We start from the raw sequence: 19087 nt of genomic DNA, 5'->3' as shown, positions 1-19087 counted from the left end.
GCACGACGCAGCAATTCGTGGCTGAGGCAACATAAGGCCAGAATGTCGACTTTGCCGGTGTTCTTGGCAAATGAGAAACAGCCGCAACAAATTGGCATTATGTATTATTGGCTTTCGCAACCATGTGTACGCAAACGTCAGGGGTAAGCTTCGTTAAAACATCGTATATTTGGGCTCGACGTTAACAACATGCGTCTAGGTGAGGTGTTCCCAAGGCGCCGCGTCGGATGTTGGAGTGGGCCAAGATGCGCGAAACCCAGCATGTGTTACAGAGGTGCCTCAAATGTCGGGACAACAACTTCCAGGCCAACACCAAGCCTTGGTGCTAAGGCACCCACGTACTCTGTATCATCAAATTTTGGATAGCATATAAACAGACCTGGAACAGGTTGTGAAGACTTCTGCAGGAATAATTCGCTGTTGACCAGTCTTTCTTCACTTACTTTCATTCATTCTTTCGCTTCTTTCCTATAATCACGTCTTTTGACAAGAGATTTACCGCACAATTTTGGAAAATACGAGATATTCACGACATATTATACCATAATGTATACCATCACTTTCGCCGCCATTGCAAGCTTGGTGCTCGGCACGAGCGCTGCGCCACTCTCCGCTTCACCTATCGACATTGGCAGCGGCCGAATTCAACTGCAACTCTCGATCGATCTCGGAGGGGAAGGGGCTGCTGCTAGCGCCATTGATGCTCAGCAACTTTTCGCTTTTTCTTCCACTCACTTCGTCAATGCTGTCCCAGGGGAAGTCGTCAACGGTACTGAGCCGACTGGCGGCCTCGCCGGCGCATCCGGCACCTTCAACTTCGGCATCAACAGTGCTTCGAACATGATCTGTTATAATATCACTCTACACAACTTCCAAGGCGAATTCGATTCTCCCGCAACCACAGCGACACATATACACGAGGCCGCGCGCGGTGCTAGTGGACCACCCAGAATCTCATTTCCGAATCCAGAGCCGGTAGAGGGGAACGAAGTGGTCAGGAACAGCGCAGGATGTATGAAGGGCCCATTTACGACAGGTGTTATGGTTGAAGGTGTGGACTCGGGCGAGGGCTTCCACGTCAGCATGATCGAGGCCAACCCGGCGGCTTTTATGGCGGATACTCACTCGAGTCTGGCGCTACCCGGTGCGGTAAGGGGGCAGATGGCATGATCAATCATTTTGACAACTTGTGCCCCAGTTATTTCAGTGCAGATTATTGCAATGCAAGCTCTTTGTATCCTGGAGCCGTAGCTCCGAATAGGTAGATCATCGAGTTTTTTCAAAACATCTGCTATCTTCACAAACTCCGCACCCAACGATTAGCCGAACAACGACTACCCATATCCCTACTGGCTGTTATGTCGAATGCGTGTCAAACAAGCACTCGTCGCCCAAGTTACCAAAGCTTGCCAGATCTCTTGGTTATGGCGCGTACACGCATGTGTTTGTCGATACAGGCTGCAATGACCAGTTGACATATATGCGATGCAATTCCCAGGACATTATGACAACTCCATTTACCTATGAGCAGTTACAATGCGCATTGAACGACTAGTCAGCTTTGTCCACCGCTGTGATCCTACCCTCAGTTCTTCTCTCCAAAGCCGCCCGTCTCATTATATAGCAAACCTGCACAGCATACCCTAAAACCAACCCCGAACCCAGCACGAGCATGGGGACAAGTAGCCATCGAGTGATTTTCTGTGTGTCACGATAATCAGTTTTCTAATATTGCATCTTGCTTTTTTGGATCCCAGTCTTACCGTTTCAACACAAACCTGTTTCCTCACGCCGTCATCTAATTTCGTAATGACAGGTAGGATGGTGCAGGCCGCTAATTCGCGCGTACAGGTATACTTGCTGTTATATCCGTTCAATACTGTTGGTACGCGGCAATGCTTGGACGATTGGTGATGGAAGATTGTGGACCATATGGCGGACGTTAATGTGCCGGTAAAAGATACGATTGCGAAAATCACAGCTAATACATGTGCAGTTTTACTCCGAAAGCAAGAACGGGAATTCTGAGTGATTTGTAAGTAACATATAAGGCAGGCTGACTGAAAAGAACAATACCTGCGTTTCCTCTTCCACCACGCTTCTTCTCTTCACCTGTAAGGCCCAGATACCCAGTACACCTGCCGCGACACCCAACAACGCTCGGACGAGCGCTAATCTGTCGATGGTCTCGTTATACTCGACGGCGATCCATTGTTGTCTTGTTTGCTGTTCCTTATACAAATCACCCTGTTCCCTCCATATGTACCAAGCACCTGCTGGAAAGTGTTGTGCTAGGAGCCATTTCGTATGGCTCGTAAGACCGAGTGTGCAAATGGATGCGATTAAAATTGATGTAGCAATCCAGAAAAGTAAACGGCGGTATAAGTCAGGGGAAGACATCTTAACCCTGGGCTGTGAGAGTCGAGAGAGCAGATCGAGACTTTGTGACAAAGAAAGGCAGAGGAAATGCCAAAATGGAAGGGGCCATACACTCTCATCGCAACCCAGTTTTCCCATCTTGCTTCGTAATGTCGGATGCTTGCTGCCCATTACTTGCAGCCCCGCGGACCCGCGTACGCATTGGTCGGGTTGGTATCGGATCACCGGCCTGGACCTGCGTAGCTGCGGCTTCCCGAAGCATCACAATGGTGTGTAACAACCGAAATTAGCAACATCTCAGCATGGCTTTGATGTGTAGGGGCTGTAACTGGTGAAGTCATAGGTAAGCCTGGCAGCACTGCCGTTTCTTAGCGCTGACTCGGGGCTCATACTGGCAAATCAAATTATACTAGTGATTGAAGGCAGAGTCTGCCTTGCGGATCGTCGAATAAAGAGAAGCGATAGTAGTTGTCTACTCATATAATTGGTGGATGCGCCGTCATTATGTTTGCTGGAAGTCACGTCGAGTCGTAACATTGGCTAGGTTCGGACTGGCACTATACTTGGGGTTAAATCTGGCAGTGATGCGTAGGTATACCGGGAAGTGCATTGATATTCATGCGGATGCATATATTGATATATCACAGCCCTCTTGACCAACTTCTTGGCGTACTCTCTATCTCCGATTCTGTTTCTCTTCGTTTCATCGTCGTTCCTCTGCTTCGTGTAGTGGCACGCCACCCAACTCAGCCATTCCATGCTGCCCGTCAAGTTCGCCTCCGTTGATGGTGTGACCATATTTCGTCGCCATTGGTGTATATGCTGGCGCCTCTAGGTATTGGTTTCCTGTCATCTCTGGCGTGCCGTAGGGGTTTGCTGAGTCACCATCGCTTGATGAAATCGGAGCGCCAGCGGCGTGGCGCTTCGAGCGCTTGAGGATGTATAAGATAGCTACACCAGCAAATGCAACAACTGCAAGACCGCCAACAACGCTACCCGCAATTATGCCCGTGTTGTTCGAACCGTCACCACCCGAGGACTGGCTTCCCTCGCTGGAAGGGCTCGACGTTGGAGATGGGGTGGAGACCGAAGTTGATGGATCGCTGTTCGATGCAGCCGTAGTGGAGGCTTCCGGTTGCGATGCAACTGATGTTGGATTCGCTGTGATACGTCAGCAATCAATCGGGTGCAAATTTCGCGCCACCCCGCATACCGTTTGCCGGAAGCTCCTTGTACAGAGTTGTAGACAGCAATGGATGACTCCCCGTCCAGTCGCAGTAGATACGAGTGATTGCATCAGAAGCACCAGAGGTGGAGAACATGATGTCCGAATAGCAGGATCCATATTCGCCATCGCTGTTCATTTGGTTAGCATTGTTGATCTTACACGGAAGTCGTGCGCTCCAACTCACCAAGTACTAGTTAGACCTCCAGACCCATACACCGTGGTGTGGAAGCAACTTGTCCATGCTTCGCAGCCTGTCCTAGGCAGTGGAGAAGTCGTACTCGTTCCGCTGATCTCAAAAGCTGAGGACGCTTTGCACTTTTGCCAGAGGCTGCCCGTTATGAAAAGGTAGCCCTCCGACCGAGGGAAGGTCGAAACCGCCCCTATGGTTAGGTCAGACGATCAGATCTTGAAATCAATACGAAGAACTGGAATACCCACAGACTGGTTGATCATTTTCGGTGCCAATGGACTGGTAACCTACGATGACGATACCGGTATCCGATGCAGAGTCTTGCCTTGGAAGCACTGCAGGGGCGGTTGGTGCAGGCATTGGAGCCTTTATCAATGCCGCTGTTGCGACACCGATAGAGCTCAATCGCAACAGAAAGGAAAACATGGTGAGTTGCAACAAGCGTCTAGGTGGTAGTACAAGAGCCAGCAACGCAGGTACCGCTCAAAATCGATGCAAGAAAGAGCGACAGGGAAGCTCTCATAGTCTGCGACATTGTCGCGCAGAGTGGGTTTTGCCTTTTGGACCCCAACTATCGTGTCATTTTAAATACGCCCGTCTATCTCAACATCCCAGTCACATTCGATGGCTGTGAATGGGTGCATGAGGCACGGTAATGCGATTGGGGTTTAGGCGATATGCGGGGCGGAGCCTTACAGTACGAGCAACGCGTTGAACCAGGGGTCTGAGGAGCGGATGATAAGCCATTTAGTCCAATCATGGTATGGTTGGCGCCCGCCAAGTAGGCGCCCCGTCGTGGCTGGGCTGGGAGTGTTCAGATTCCAGATCCTGCTTGCAGTGATCTTGATCTGGCTGCGCCAGGTATCGCAATGCGTGGCTAAAATTCGCCGGTTGGTGTATGTGTAAAAATTGTCTTGAGCGCCACCTTCGTGACATACGGCGCCAACATTTTGCGACATCCAAAACCCAATGCCGAGCTGCTGTACAAACTGCGCGCCCAAACTCATTCTTTAACCTCCTCATCAATGCTTGCTGAAACTGAAGGATTCATCAGCTAATCTGCCAGCCACGCGGAATAGCATGATAATCGAGGCCACATAGGAAGCGCTCAAAGCCACGTGAATATGTACTCATAGATTAGACCAGATTTATCGAAATAATGCATCCGCTCCGCGTAATGACACGTTCGCTTGTACAACAAGACTCGTTTTGTGAATTGAAGATAAACTTGATCACCCATTGTGTTAGCGTATTAACGTAAGTAATGGTGAATACCTGTAGGGTAGGGCTTGAGCGCACCTCGGAGAAAAAAAAGCTCTATTGTACAACTTCGTAGCATAGCACAAGACGTCGGGGCCATGCTGACCCGTGAAGTGGGCCCTCAAAAACAAAACCATGTTCCAATCTTCTTGCTCCTGCCTTTCCACCCCTTTTCAGCCGGCTCCATGTCTTCCTTGGTGTAAACGTCTGTCTCGAGATCCATTTCACTCGCTTTCCTGAACTTCGTTTTCTTCAACAATTTCCAAACGACGATCATTAGAAGGAACACTGGAAGCTCCAGGTAGAAGCTAACGAAATCCACGGCAGCAAATTTGGGGCTGAATGAGGACCAACCCTGCACTAAAACGATGAAAGAGTTCAGAACCACACAGATTATGGGGCCCCATGGATACATCCAGTTTCGAAAGGGTAGCAAATGCTCTTTTCCCTGAGCTTTGAGGCCTGCGCGGAAACGCAGCGAGGAGATACCAATGCTGATCCAGCTCAGTTGGTTCGAGACGCCTACAATATTTTGCAACCATGTCCAGACCTGGCCCGACCCGGCAAAAGAGAGGGAGAAAAGCACGATAGACACTAAGCTTGTAGTTATCACTGCAACCCATGGGACTTGGTAGCGTGTCAGCTTTGTGAACACCTTTGGTGCATGCCCGTTCGCGCCGAGTGTGTAGAGCAATCGCGAGCCGGCATAGAGCGCGTGATTACCGGCTGATATGACACTAGTGAGGACCACCGCGTTGACGAAGGATCCAGCTGCTTTCGAGCCTGCCATTTGGAATGCGATGGTGAAAGGCGATGTGCGAGATGACTTTGTAGAAAGCCCTGGATAGTCGTACGGTATGTTGAATCCGATCATAATGGCCGTAAGGATATAGAAGAGCAAGATGCGCCAGAAGACGTTCTTTACGACCCTTGGAAGCGTACGTGCTGGGTCGCGCGTCTCTCCAGCGGTGATTGCAATGGACTCAGTCCCTCCATAGGCAAAAGATGCCGTGACGAAGACCGATGCGAAGCCTCCGATGCCACCCACAAATGGCGCATCTCCAGTAGTCCAAAATTTTCCTCCAATATACCCATAATCGGTGTTGGCACCAGCGTTGACTGCAATACTAAGGATGATGAAGATAATGATGGTCACCACCTTTAGTAGACTCAGCCAATACTCAAGCTCGCCATAGGCTTTAACGTTGATGATGTTCGCCAATACGATAAGCACCCAAACCGCTATTCCCACGGCATACCATGGGACGCTATCACTCCAGTACTGTATCAATAATTGTAAAGCGACCAGGTCTGCCGCAGTGCTGACAGCATCATTAAACCAGTAGTTCCATGTCAGCGCAAAGCCAAACGCATCATCCACGTAGCGGCCCGCGAACGTGCAGAAGGAGCCTGCGACAGGAACAAAGGCAGCCATTTCGCCGAGCGATAGCATGGTGCAGAAGACGATGAAGCCGACGATAGAATAGCAGATGAGCAGCGAAGCCGGCCCACCGGTTGTGAGAGCTTTGCCAGTACCGAGAAAAAGTCCAGTTCCAATGGTGCCTCCGATAGCTATCATCTGCACCTGTCGGGCGCTGAGGGAGCGGCGCAAGCGATCCTCATTAACGACATGGGAGTGTGTCCGGTCCAAAGAGTCCGGTGATGTCGCGACATCATGCGAGGCCTTTTCGGGGTCTGCGGTCGTCATATTCTTGGGTGAAGTTTACCGCGACAGTGTGATGCAATGCAAGAGACGAAGCTCAGAGACCGGTGCATGGAAGCTTTTCATGGCGAAGCTTGGGTGTTCTTAGTCGAACACGAGCGCCTTACCCACAGTTCGCGTGCAAGTCAGCGATCATTGCACTTCTGGCGCATTTCGTAGTGTATGCAACGGAGCACGCCATTTTGCTTGTAGCGGATTGGTGGTGTGCGGGGGAACCTGAGGGTCGGGTAACATTTTCACTTGAAGTTTGCATGGCGCTAACGCACACGTGGTTAGCGTTGGCCCCACCTTGACCATTTATTACTAACTTTTGAAGCCTCTACGAAGAAGCTTGGTCTTTCCAAGCTGTGGCACCTGACTCTATAACTTGTCCCTCAGATATTTGCGGTATTCTCAAGGCCCACTCGTTAGTCCAGCGAGACCATGAATATGCGATGTGAGGTTGTAGCTGGGATAAACCAAACCCTACAAAATGCGGCTTCTAGGCTAAGTCGTTTCCTGTAGATACATCGCCTCCTCATCGATAACATCACCGACGTCCGCCCTTCGAAACAACGTCGTCTTTGTATGCCCCCTATATGCACTGGCTTCATGACTTTACCTCCATCTTTGTAGGTGATAGCCAGTGTCTTTGAGGAACACTATTGTGTGAATCTGGGACGGCAGCAGCGACACATCTTTGCTGTGTTGTTACCAGGGAGTTGTTGACGACTCCATCTTCCAGATCTCAAGTGCAACAATTTCGCCTTCAAAAGCAGTGGAGCCCACATCAATCTGAAGACGCCGTAGGGCATCGGTCAAAGCAAGACTCAAAGCACCCGCATTGATCACGAAGCCACCCTGCTCTTTTCGTATCTTCAGCACATCCTCTACATCATTTTTTCCCACCTGATAGACGGTATGTGTAGGAGATATTCCAAACAGCAAGTATTCTCACAAGGCGATCGGTTACGAGAGTAGAAGGTAAATCGTTGAAGATCCCTTGGAGCACCTGTGTATACGCAAACTATTGTCGGTTGCTTAAAATCCCCCGGTGCACATCGCATGGTCTGTTCGATCAACAGATAACCCGGTGCTTGTAAAAACTTCGCAATTTTGATAGCGTGTTGCGAATTAGCCTGAGAGCTGCTATTTTCAGGTTTCAGTTGAAAGAAAATGGATTGGAAGTGTAGTGCAAGTCCTCCAGGTATGATCAGAAGGAATTGCGGGAACTGCTTTGCCGCAATGATTTTGGATTTCGCAAGTACTCCCTGATAGCCCTATCTTTCCTGGATCAGTTACTCGCTCATTGTCTGAGTTCTCACACAGTGCGCGTACCAGCTCTGTTAGTGGTAGTGGTAGCTCAAGCCAGAAGAATGGTGTGACATTAAATGCTGTCTCGATAAAGCCTGATAGTATCGAAGGCAGGCTGGGCTAAAAGTTCGTAAGCACAAGAAGTGAGAGGAGGATGGATGGTCTCACAAGTGATTGCAGGATAGTGTCCCGAAATGTCTGCCAATCAATGCCTATTAATTCCCCCGACTCTCTTCTGAAGCTTCCCATGACGGAGCTGATGATAGTCGTGTCCGACGGTAGTGTTGCGGCCAAGAACCGGGTGTTCAACAACGCGATGACCAGCTTGAGCAAATTGTTTAAGTCTTACATTGTTATAGACCTCTGTCGGTCCCTGGAATGCGAGCTGGGAAGGAGAGCAGCAGCTGGTAGAACGTTTCGGCGCCTAAAAGCGAACTTGGGACTCCGCCGTTCGTTTATTGTTTCGCCGAGTTTGAAGAGCACATCGATGAGGTCTTCATCATCATCTTCTGAACGCTGACGTGGATCATGTAGTGGTTGCTGACTGCCAGTAGCGATGCTTTGGAATAGTATTTGCACGTCGTCTGCTGATTTCCTGTTCCTTGTAACTGGCTCGCCGCCTACGGTCCCGAAATCTCGCCAGAAAACGCGATCCTTTGTGCAACACATCATATAAATACTCCGAAGAAAGGTAGCGCATGTCATGCGCTTCTCTTCTCCAACCTTGAATGGAAAGGACCCATAATGTGTGAACATCTTGTAAAGTAGTGGTCCAGCGTTCTTGATCACGACGGCTGCATCGGCATTGCAATCGACGAGATAGCCAACGAAAGTGTCGACCGTCCAATCTGATGTAGTGAGAACAGGAGCTATGTAAGATCATGGTTTCATACATGAAGGTCCGCCTTCGTTATCGCTTGTTGACCGTGCATCGAATAGTAAGCGCAAGGCTTCCAGATGATTCCCTGAAAACATATACAGCTCTTCCAGTAACATGTGACGTACTTGATCTAGTAAGAAGAATGAGTGCCATAATCAGGAAGTGCGACAGTGTTCATCACCCTGTCCTGTGAGAACCTGTACGAGATCGGCCGGCCGGCCGATCATGCTTGAGCTTAGTCCCATGGCGATGCCGTATAGACTGTGGAAAAGACAGTGATGGAGCGGGAAACCTTCTTTGCAGAACGAGTATCACAAAGTCTAGGTGTCGGGTAAGCAGATGAGCACGATGTCAGCCCCCATAGCCCGCTGATGATGAGATAACCAAACGCCCAGTATTACCTAAAACGCGGGTAAATGGTAAAGTACCAACCACGCCAACCAGCTTCAAAGATTGATGAAATTCACCATATCTGTACTTTTCCAGCACATCTCCAAGTCTACTGATCCCCCTTGATGATATCTGCGGCTTTCTCCGCAACAGCATACATCGTTGCCTGCAAGTGTGCCGCTGGTATCAGTGGCAGGATGCTCGCGTCTACTACCCTCAACTTTTCGACTCCGTAAACTCTCAATTGTGGATCCACACAACCGCCTAACTCCTCTGGCATAAGCGCACATGCCCCGCTTGAATGCGCATAAGTTGGGTCTAAAGCAGCTGCTTCGATACTCGCATCAAAGATCTCGTCGTCGGTTTGGTATTGCGCACCCGGCACGGTCTCGACGGGGACGTAGCGCTCGAGCAGGGGTGCGGTGGTCCAGTGCCGCCTGTTCCAGCGCACAAGCTCGCCAAGAACTAACTTATCGACTGGATTTTGGAAAGCATTTCGAACGATGATCGGATTCGCTAATGGGTGCGTCGTGTTGAGGGAGAGCGTCCCGCGGGAAAGAGGTTTCTGCACGGCAGTAGTCGCCCGACCCCAAGGCTGGATGGGATATTCTCCGGTGGCTGCATAGTCAGGAAGATAGTGATCGATCAGAATATCACGTTGGGCCATGAAGCCTTTCAGCAGAGCGTCAATCTTCGAATAGCGTTGCGGTAGATATGCGGTTGCATTCTGTTTAGAAACAATCGCAGTTATGTCGGCATACTTGCTCGAAAAATCCTTGAATGCCAGAAAGAGCGCTGCATTACCTCGCCCAAAGGTCCATGGACCAGTGCGATTAGCTGCATACAGCTCGGCGGCTGTCGCGTTGAAGATTGGGTCGGGTGTTGTGACGAGCATATCTGGATTAGGGGTGGACTGATTGGAGAGTTTGAAACGCATGTACAAGGCCTGGTGGTCCTGGAAGTTCGAACCAACAGCTGGAAGGTCTCTCTTCACAGTGATCTTGGCGGCAGATAGTTCATCGCTCGGGCCGATACCTGACAGCATGAGCAGGTGCGGTGTGAAGACACCTCCGGCTGCAAGTATAACCTCTTTTGCTGCATACACAGATGCGGTGGAAGAGTCAGCGTTGGATGTATACTTCACACCACTAGCTACAAGCGTACTTCCATCCTTGAACAGGATTTCGTCGACATGGATGTTGGTCAAAAGATGTAAATTGGTGCGTGCTTGAACCGGATCGTAATACGCTTTGCGAGCATGGCTACGCTGCTTGGTAGAGTTATCGATGGAGTTTGGCGTCCAGAACGTGCCAATTGGTTTACTAAGGCCTTCCAACGAGTGGGGTATGTCGGTCCTAGATACAAATGACCCCATGATGTTGACGTAGTCCTCATACTGGTAGCTGGGTATCGATAATTTGACTGGGCCGTCGCCGTACCTAGGAGCAATTTAGCTACGACCTTATTGAAATGATATTGTGTACCTACGCACTGGCATCGAACGTCATGTTGAAGTGACGGCGAACTGCTTCTGAGGGGCTATCAAAGTGGGTGGACTTTTTGAAGTACTTCGCCAGGCCATCATATCCCCAACCCGGGTTTCCTAGCTGCTCCCATGCATCGTAATCCGCATCAGAGCCCCTGTCCCACTGCATACCATTGACCACTGAACCTCCTCCAACAACGTTGCCTACATGCACCATCCAGGTCTTGTTCTGCATAAATGGCTCCGGTGCAGATGTGATGGGATAGTAGTTCTCGGTATTGATGTTGGCAAAGTAAGGTACACTCGTCGTGGATCTGTCGTCAATGACGCCATTCTCGATGATGAGGACGGATACTTGACTTTGTTAGCACGGCGAAGTACTTTACTGGGAGATATTGCGCTCACTGTTTGCGTTCTCAGTCAGGCGATTGGCAACGACCAGCCCGCTGAGTCCTCCACCCACCACTATATAGTCATAGACTGTCGACCCTGCATGTGTCTGTGGAACATTTACTGCTGCTGCCACGGCTGTAGAACATAAGCTAGCAAGCCCTGCAAATGACATACACCTGATAGAAAGCATTCTCGAGGGGGAGGTTTGGTCATCCAGTGACAATACTGATGCAATAGTACATCCGTATCGTGGATGAAATTGAGTCTTATGTTCGGCATGTCAAAAGTGAACTGTGCCCCAATCTGAGCATTTACCCATGGCAAAGGTTAGGGCTCTCAACACCTCCAAAGCGAGTCTGCACGTGGAAGGTAGTGTATTACAAGCGAGTCATCTTAAACAAACGTTTGTGCGTTTCCAGACTCATTGGCGTGTGGTTCATATCGGAATCATCCTTAATTTGATGGTGTAGTGTTGATCGCGCATCCTTCTCCTGCGTGTTCTCAACGAGCCCCTCTTTTGCGCTTGTCAAGCCAATCGGAAGCGTGATTTAGGTGGAGCCCCAAGCAAAAGGAGCGGCTTCTCCCGTCTCACCCAAAACACTACCCTTCGGCAGATGAAGGCAAGCCTTCACTTCGAGGTCTCATTGAAATAGCCCACGAGATACACATAGCATCCGCCAACGGGTTCGTCACGTCCCAATGTTGCTAACCTTTCTTGGTGGCAGTTGCAATCATCTCGGGTTGACTTGATATTAGGCACGAGGTTGCGCTCCACGACAACGGTCACCAGGACCCAATAGGGTGGCGAAGCTGTTCCGGAAGATGGCCACCTCAAATGTGTCGAGCATAGCGATGACATGATTCATACGACTCATGTCAGCATTGAAAAGAGTTGCTGGAAAGCCCCAGTTGAGAGTCTTGAATGTGACGCTGAAACATCACTAATTAGAAAGGTATTCGAATCTTACTTTTGTTGATTTGCAGTATTAATCCCATTGCCATCTATTTACTAGCCGTCAATCATATCATCCGAAACAGTCCGATCGCTCCAAGACTGCAGGTTGCCTCTGCGTCTCAAGCGCGCAGGACCTCACGCCCTCTCCCGCGCCTCATATCTCATTGGCTCATATACTGCTGATTTTTCACCTTGCTGCAACCTCTCTACTCTCGCATCAGCGATAGCAGTACTTCTCTTCTTGCCAACAACAATCTGCGCAATCCACACGACGATCAAAACCACTGCGCAAACCAAAGTTGGGACCAACATCGTTCTGCTCGCCCTTGCCTCTTGGCACATCCTCTCGCTCCACTCCATATCCTCCATATAGAGGTTTTCCAGGATGTTACAAGCAGCTAGCTCACGCGTGCAGACGAAGTAGTTGTTGGTGGGCGTGTATATAGAGTGAGGTATGCAAGTTGAGCCTTGCAGACGGGACTTTGTTTGTGATGTGATGATTGTAGATGTGAACGACATCACGATCACGGCGGTGCTAAAGAAGGTCGAGGAGACAAGCACCCATGGAGAGCGTGAGCAGCTAGCTGTTGGGTTCTACAGAGCTCGTTAGCAATATTTCTCAGCTGTCAGCGTTGAGAATACATACCTTCTCCTTCTTTGACGTCCACCACACAGCCAGCCATGCCATCAGTCCAGCAACTAAGCCAACACACCCATTCGCCAAAACCCAAATGTCGTTACTGGTCGCATACTCCAATTCTATTCTGTCGAAATCTTTACTTCCTGAGTCGACGGCGGCCCAGTACACTGAGCGCTCAGGTGAGTTAATAAGTCCAAACCATGTGTGAGGGCCTGCTGGAACTCTAGAGTTTAGTGAGGTGGTGTAGTCTGTAGTAAGGTAGATTGTGACAGCTGAGAGAGCGAGGAGGGATGTTGAGGTCAGAAGAGATGTGGTCTGCAGGACAGTGGGCAGTGTAGGAAATTGCATGGCTAGGTCGCACGATGTGTCGAACGTAGAGAGAGTTTGTGTTCAACTGGGACAAAGTAATTGAAATGGGGTAGTGTGGGTCCGACGGAAGAAATGCGATGTGAAGCAGAGAGGTGGCAACTCAGTAACATTATATGGATGCGACGAGGTTGTTGGTGGGGTGGCGTTCTACCGCATCACCATCCTGCATGGTGGAGCGAGACCCGAGTTGAACATACCAACACGACTGCGCCTCGTCCAGGCATCCTACAACAAACTCCTGGCTTCAGCGCGACAACCAGATCTCAGCAGTAAACGGAAGAAAGAGAGTACGCGACAGTATTATGAGCGCGATCAACTTCCACGTGCTCGAATGAGTGGCGAGGCGGGGTTGGAGTGAAAGCCAGAAGGTGCTTGAATGGCTCGTTTAATTATCCCGAGGTCTTCTTGTGGTGTTGCTTCGCCAACGTTGGTAGGACCTGAGTTCGCTACCGGCATGCCAAGCACAGCTCCGCCTACAACGAAGGATTTCTCATGCACCTTACTTGCTCTTCTACTCGGTACCCGTCTCGCCAACGTTTGGATAGTTTGTAGAAAAAACGAACAAAGCCAACTTTGTGGTTGACATGGCTGGCAGCCATTTGGATGCGCGACAAACATGGTTAGACTTTCTAATTAACATTATATGCCAACTTCTCGAGCCTCACGAATTATGCTTAGCCATTTCTAGCATCAAGTCCATCTCTTATCCATCTCAGTAGTCGTCCTCGTATCTCTGCTCGTCCCTGCCCTCATCATACGCGTTTTCCATGTTATCTCCGAACTGCTCCACTCCCTCAGTCATGTTATCCCACTTGTTCTCAATGTCCTGCGGTATATCCTCAACCTCCTGAACCTTCTCACCCGTCCACTCCGCTGCGTTTTCTGGGAAGTTTTCAACGTTGTCAACGGTGTTATCCCACTTCTGCTCTACGTCATCGCCAAAGTTCTCTACGCGTCCGACTTGCTCGCCGGTCCATCCTGCGGCGTTCTCGGGGAAGTTGCTTATGTCGTTACCGAACTCGTCGACTCCGTGCGAGACGTTGGCTTTGGCGCTGTCCCAACCGTCTTCTATAGAACATCATTAGTAGGCTGGTGTATGGAGTCCAGGGTTGCATGAAGACGTACCAATCTTGTCGCCTTCGTGCATCAGCAATGCACCGCCTGCAAGACCCGCTGCACCTGCTGCGGCGTACTTCCAGCCATTACCGCCGCTCTTTTGCTCTTCCTGGTTACCACTACGAGTTGGGTCGTACGCGCTCTGTTGGTATGCGCCCTGGTTGCTGTAGCCATCTTGTCCGTAACCATATCCACCCTGTGGTGGTGGAGCACCGTAGTTACCCTGCTGCTGCGCGTAGCCAGGCCCAGGGTATTGGTAAGTCCGTTCGCCGTTGTGTTGGTTCACGAAGACCCAGCGGTTTTCGCGCCCATCCCACTCAGCATACCATGGTGGGGAGACTGGTGGTGGTTGTGGAGAGTGTTGTTGAGGTGGATATTGAGAGTAACCTTGCGGCTGCTGTTGGGGTGGGTATTGGGAGTAGCCTGACTGCTGCTGCTGTTGCTGCTGTTGCTGCTTATCACCACCGGTAAAATCGGATATCAATTCGCTTAGGAAGCCCATGATGAGTATGCTGTGCTTGTTATGTAGGTTGAGAAGTTGTTGAAGGAAGTTTGTTAATGTCAAGGTGGATGTAGGCGGGGTGCGGTATTTATTCAATCATCGGCGTCTGCCCCTCTTGTGCATCAATCAATCCACTACATCTGCAGCTAGATTTGTTCGAGATCGCCCACGATGCGTAACAAATGCGAACGGCCGGAGCTTCCACGGTTTGAAACGTGGCGCAATCTCGGCCAGGCGGTGAGGCGGTGCCGCTATCTCCGAGGTCTGGAAAAGCAGCATCTATGCGATGGCCAGAAGTAAGAACCTTACGAAAACACATCAACTCAACAAGGATAAGCTAATACTATCCTGGAGCCACGAAACTCGAGCGAAGATTGCTACCTTGACGAGGAAACGAGCATGCATTGGCAGATCATCAAGCATCTCTAAGCTTTACTTGGCAAGCGGATAGTCCCTCCCGGTTGAGGTAGGCTTTAACGACTCCACTTTGGCGACCACTTTGAGGCGCAGTTCAGGGGCTTTTGACGCAATACGCTGCGCCACCCAGCCGAGATGGTGTCGAGAGCGTGGTACACAGTCCAGTTCTACGACATTCAGCTACAAATGATCCAATCTCTCTTGCCCTAGTCTGTGCGCTGTCAAATAAGTGCGCCCCAAAAACTGCGAGCCAGACTATTTACGGTGAAGATCAGTATTCCATGCGCCCTATTCCTCGAAATCCCAGCCCTCATGCCAACGCGAGAACCCGTCGCGCTAGAATATGGAATACAATCCAAAGTTGTACACGATTTCTAAGCTCCCGCCAGTTGTTGCGCCTCTCCTCTTACTGGTGCAAAACTCGTAGTAAGCGATAGTACTTCGAGGTAGTTGTTGGCCACTGAGCTCGAGATATGTGAGGTTTCTTCTTCTTGAGACATGTCTTGTATGGGTACTGGAGTGACGACTTTCGGGACGGAAAGTGCATCAGAGCAGCATCGCGGGGAAGCGAGCCCGGCGAAATCGGATTTCACCAATCGACGCGTCGCAACGTGACCACGCGACACGCCAAAAACATACCACAATTTTTAGGCGTCGTATCAACGATTGATGGCACACAAAATGCTGGGAGCAGGTTGGACTATGTACTGCAACCGTCAGGAGTCAGATCATGGGGTTAGGATGCAATATCTGCAACGTAAGCACCGCCTCCCACACGATTCAACGGCTATCCAAGCCTATGAGACTCTATATCAAGTTCGCAATCGTTAGTTGGATGCCGTTGGAAGCCTCAGAGGCAGAAGCATGACCGTGTGACGTATACGAGCATGATCATATTCGCCATCACTGCGCGACATCACTGTTCCCTCCTCATTTCTAGCATCTCGGACTATTAGCTTCAAGCAGTACTCCCCCACCTCTTCTTCTTCCTCCACCCCATCTTCTCTACTTCTCACTCCACTACTGTCTACCGCTTACGCTACAGTCAACTTCCCCGAACCTATCCACGACAGTCCGAACCCATCATGAAGCTCTTCGCGACCTCTATCCTCGCCCTCCTGGGCCTCGCCACCGTTACTTCCGCCCTCGACGATCTCGATGATAAAGCCTGCAACGAGGGCGAGAAGCAGTGCATCCTCAAGGGCCAGATGATCGATCAATGCATCAACGGAAAGTGGGCCATCGTCAAGGTCTGTAAGCCTGGCGATGTCTGCGTTGAGAACCCTACAGCTCTGTGTGTTCTGAAGCCCGTTCAGAAGGGGACCACCAATGCAGAGCGAGACGTCTCCGCCATGGCCGACCTTGGTAACGACGTTGCTGAGTCTTCTGCCACCGACGACTGCCGCGATGGCGACGCACAGTGCGAAGTCCTCCCACTCATCTTGCTTGGCCGCCACGCGATTAAGCGCTGCAACGACGACCACAAGTGGTTTACCGCAGAGGTCTGCAACCCAGAGGACGTCTGCAATGCCAAGCCCTATCCTCAATGTGTCGGTGTCAAGGCTGTTGAGGCTCGCGAAGAGGACGGTGACGAGGACTCTATCGATACTGTAAGTTCCATGACTTCTCCCTCTTTAAACTATCGCGCGTTTGCTAACTGTTCTCGGGCACAGGCTAACAAAGCTGAAATGCCATGCTCCAAATGCAAGAAGTTTCGCGAGCAGTGCAATACAGTGCGTTCCATTCACCAACCTTTATGCTTTTATCCTCTTCAAAGTTACTAACAAGACCAGGATTGCTGCAAGCGAACTCATTGCAGGACTCAAACGGTTTGCCGCAAGGAGTGCATCAACCAGATGGAGATCTTCCTGGTTGAAGACGGTCAGAACGGACGGTACCGCGGTAGTTGCAAGTACTACTGCCCGCAGTTGTTGTAAATAGCTTCTCTGGCTGGTTTGAAATATTCAAGGATCTTCGGCGTTTGATGAACCAATAGGGAACGTCAGTTCCGGGAGGTTAGGGATCATAACGCAGGCGAATATCGGTCGCAGCATGACTCGCTCCGCATGAAATGTATGATTCCTTCCCTTTTCTTCTTACTTCTTGTTTTAGCATGTCTGTTCTCTACTTCCTTCAATCTGAGTCAACATATCCACGAAAGTCACACAACGGGAGAGCCTACATCACGTAGATGACGAACCAACTAGGACTAGTAACGTGCAAAGAAGAGGCGTCGTATTACCACCTCACCTCCTCCATCATTAGTTTGGGTATCTATCTCAATCAAAAACAACCTTGTTCCCTTGCGGTGGCCCCTTACCCGCAACATCGATCTTGAGCTTCTTACTCTCCTTAGCCATCTTCGCAGCCTGCCAACTAGGATGCAGTTCACCTTTGTCATCCCTCTTGACCCCGAGCCCCATCTTCCTATCCTTCTTATCATCTTTCTTACCCAGCGGCTCCGCGTTACTTCCACTTTGTTGGAGACCAGGACCCATTGGCTTGCCTCTTCTTTGACGCTTGCCATCACCGGCAACGGCTCCTCGTTTGGGGTCGAACTTGACGTTCTGTTGTGCTTTCTCGAGATGTTTGGCTTTTGCGCCGAATTTCATTTCAGCAATCTTTTGGCGGGCGCGTTGGCCGCGGCGGTTCTTGCGGGGAGCTGTATCAACATCGAGGTCGGAGGCTTCGGACTCGGATCCGCTGAAGTAGGCGGCGTGGCTGAGGGCGGGAAGGAACGCGGAAGAGGTAGGCTTCTCGGCGACGGCTTTGGTTTTGCTCTTCTTGGTGGGTATCGCGGCCTCGTCAGATTCCGAGTCGGAGTCTGAATCGGCAGAGGACTCGTCTGAAGCGGGAGCCACTGCTCGAGAGATGGCTACCTCCTCACTGTGTTCCTCCTCGTTGTCACTGATATCGTCTGCTTGTGCAACTTCTTCCTCTTCATCCTCGCTCTCGGCCTCCAGATCGTCGTCCGGGTCGTGTTCGCTTTCGCTGTCTCCGATACTGGGTGGTCGCTCATCGTCCGATACCGAGCCCTCGCTATCTTCCTCTCCTGAAGACGGCGCTGCTATCCGCGCGCTGAAAGCCATGTATGGGTCATCGCCCTCGTCGCTGATGTCTTTCATTTCCACGTCCTCCTTCTCGATAGACTTTGATTTCCTCGCCTTGTTGTCATCCTTCTGCTTCTTCGCACCCTCTGTCTTGGCAGCTTTGTCCTCTTCGCCCTCCTGGTTGTTGCCCTTGACTTTATCGACTCCGAGACTGCGCTTCAAGTCTTCAATGACCCCATCCACCACCTTCTTCACCTGCACTACCTTGACCAACCTCGACGTAACATTGAGCGTGCTGGTATCCTTGCTTCCTTCTCTGATGCCAGCAATGTATTCTCGTAGAGGCTCCGCCTCCTTCAAGCTTTTGACCCTTGCCAAAGTTTTGCGCAAATGCTGATCGCCCAGCTGCTCTAGGTTCAGCGCCTTCAGGACTTGGTACTCAGCAGCCAGTCGATCTATTGCCTTTTTGTCGCCCTTCTTCTCCGCGTCCTTCTTCCTGCGACTGTGCTTCTGGCGCTCCAGCACGGAGCCATGTTTCAAAGCTGCGAGGAGCGGCTTTTGCGCAGCTTCGAGGCGCTTTTGGCAGTACTTGGCTTGTTTCGCATGCGTGACTACAACAGGTGGGGGGTGTCGTCCGGCGGGAGCAGGCGATTCGCGCTTTCGTTTCGGCATCGTGGACGTTCTTTGGAGTTGTTTATCGTGCCGGAGTGCTGGCGGAAATTTTGGAGACGGGCGCATGGCTAATCGATAAGCGCTCGGCCAGAATTTGCCTACGCGGCACCGAGGCCCGCTCTCCCATCTTCTTCCATCACTCTT

General features: G+C 50.7%; 7 protein-coding genes across 8 annotated transcripts; 2 read left to right on the top strand and 5 right to left on the bottom strand.

Annotated features, from left to right (window-relative positions):
• Positions 1-546: 546 nt before the first annotated feature.
• Positions 547-1170, top strand: ALTATR162_LOCUS915 (uncharacterized protein; the record flags this gene model as incomplete). The annotated part of the gene is made up of 1 exon (XM_043308510.1): positions 547-1170. One exon carries the CDS (start codon positions 547-549, stop codon positions 1168-1170), a length of 624 nt encoding a protein of 207 aa, XP_043164445.1.
• A 1912-nt stretch (positions 1171-3082) lies between these two features.
• On the bottom strand, positions 3083-4223 carry ALTATR162_LOCUS914 (uncharacterized protein; the record flags this gene model as incomplete). The annotated part of the gene is made up of 4 exons (XM_043308509.1): positions 3083-3540; positions 3593-3735; positions 3792-3987; positions 4046-4223. The coding sequence occupies 4 exons, from the start codon at positions 4221-4223 to the stop codon at positions 3083-3085; spliced, it is 975 nt and encodes a 324-aa protein (XP_043164444.1).
• A 955-nt stretch (positions 4224-5178) lies between these two features.
• On the bottom strand, positions 5179-6765 carry ALTATR162_LOCUS913 (uncharacterized protein; the record flags this gene model as incomplete). The annotated part of the gene is made up of 1 exon (XM_043308508.1): positions 5179-6765. One exon carries the CDS (start codon positions 6763-6765, stop codon positions 5179-5181), a length of 1587 nt encoding a protein of 528 aa, XP_043164443.1.
• Positions 6766-8418: 1653 nt separating this feature from the next.
• Positions 8419-13165, bottom strand: ALTATR162_LOCUS912 (uncharacterized protein; the record flags this gene model as incomplete). 2 transcript variants are annotated; one of them, XM_043308506.1, is made up of 7 exons in its annotated part: positions 8419-8921; positions 10741-10782; positions 10836-10899; positions 11131-11183; positions 11235-11294; positions 12585-12771; positions 12824-13165. In XM_043308506.1, the coding sequence occupies 7 exons, from the start codon at positions 13163-13165 to the stop codon at positions 8419-8421; spliced, it is 1251 nt and encodes a 416-aa protein (XP_043164441.1). The 2 variants fall into 2 exon arrangements, with proteins under 2 accessions (XP_043164441.1, XP_043164442.1); XM_043308507.1 differs by lacking the exon at positions 8419-8921 and having other exon boundaries at positions 10735-10782; positions 10832-10882.
• Positions 13166-13898: 733 nt separating this feature from the next.
• On the bottom strand, positions 13899-14804 carry ALTATR162_LOCUS911 (uncharacterized protein; the record flags this gene model as incomplete). Its single annotated transcript, XM_043308505.1, has 2 exons — positions 13899-14254; positions 14312-14804. The coding sequence occupies 2 exons, from the start codon at positions 14802-14804 to the stop codon at positions 13899-13901; spliced, it is 849 nt and encodes a 282-aa protein (XP_043164440.1).
• A 1502-nt stretch (positions 14805-16306) lies between these two features.
• ALTATR162_LOCUS910 (uncharacterized protein) lies at positions 16307-17158 on the top strand (the record flags this gene model as incomplete). The annotated part of the gene is made up of 3 exons (XM_043308504.1): positions 16307-16831; positions 16895-16954; positions 17015-17158. 3 exons carry the CDS (start codon positions 16307-16309, stop codon positions 17156-17158), a joined length of 729 nt encoding a protein of 242 aa, XP_043164439.1.
• A 342-nt stretch (positions 17159-17500) lies between these two features.
• Positions 17501-18943, bottom strand: ALTATR162_LOCUS909 (uncharacterized protein; the record flags this gene model as incomplete). The annotated part of the gene is made up of 1 exon (XM_043308503.1): positions 17501-18943. One exon carries the CDS (start codon positions 18941-18943, stop codon positions 17501-17503), a length of 1443 nt encoding a protein of 480 aa, XP_043164438.1.
• Between the last annotated feature and the right edge of the window lie 144 nt (positions 18944-19087).

Source organism: Alternaria atra (assembly GCF_907166805.1).
Source record: "Alternaria atra isolate CS162 genome assembly, contig: 21, whole genome shotgun sequence".
In the NCBI taxonomy this organism is placed as follows: domain Eukaryota; kingdom Fungi; phylum Ascomycota; class Dothideomycetes; order Pleosporales; family Pleosporaceae; genus Alternaria; species Alternaria atra.
The sequence above is the reverse complement of the archived record's forward strand: the minus strand, read 5'-3'. Positions and strand labels throughout refer to the sequence as shown.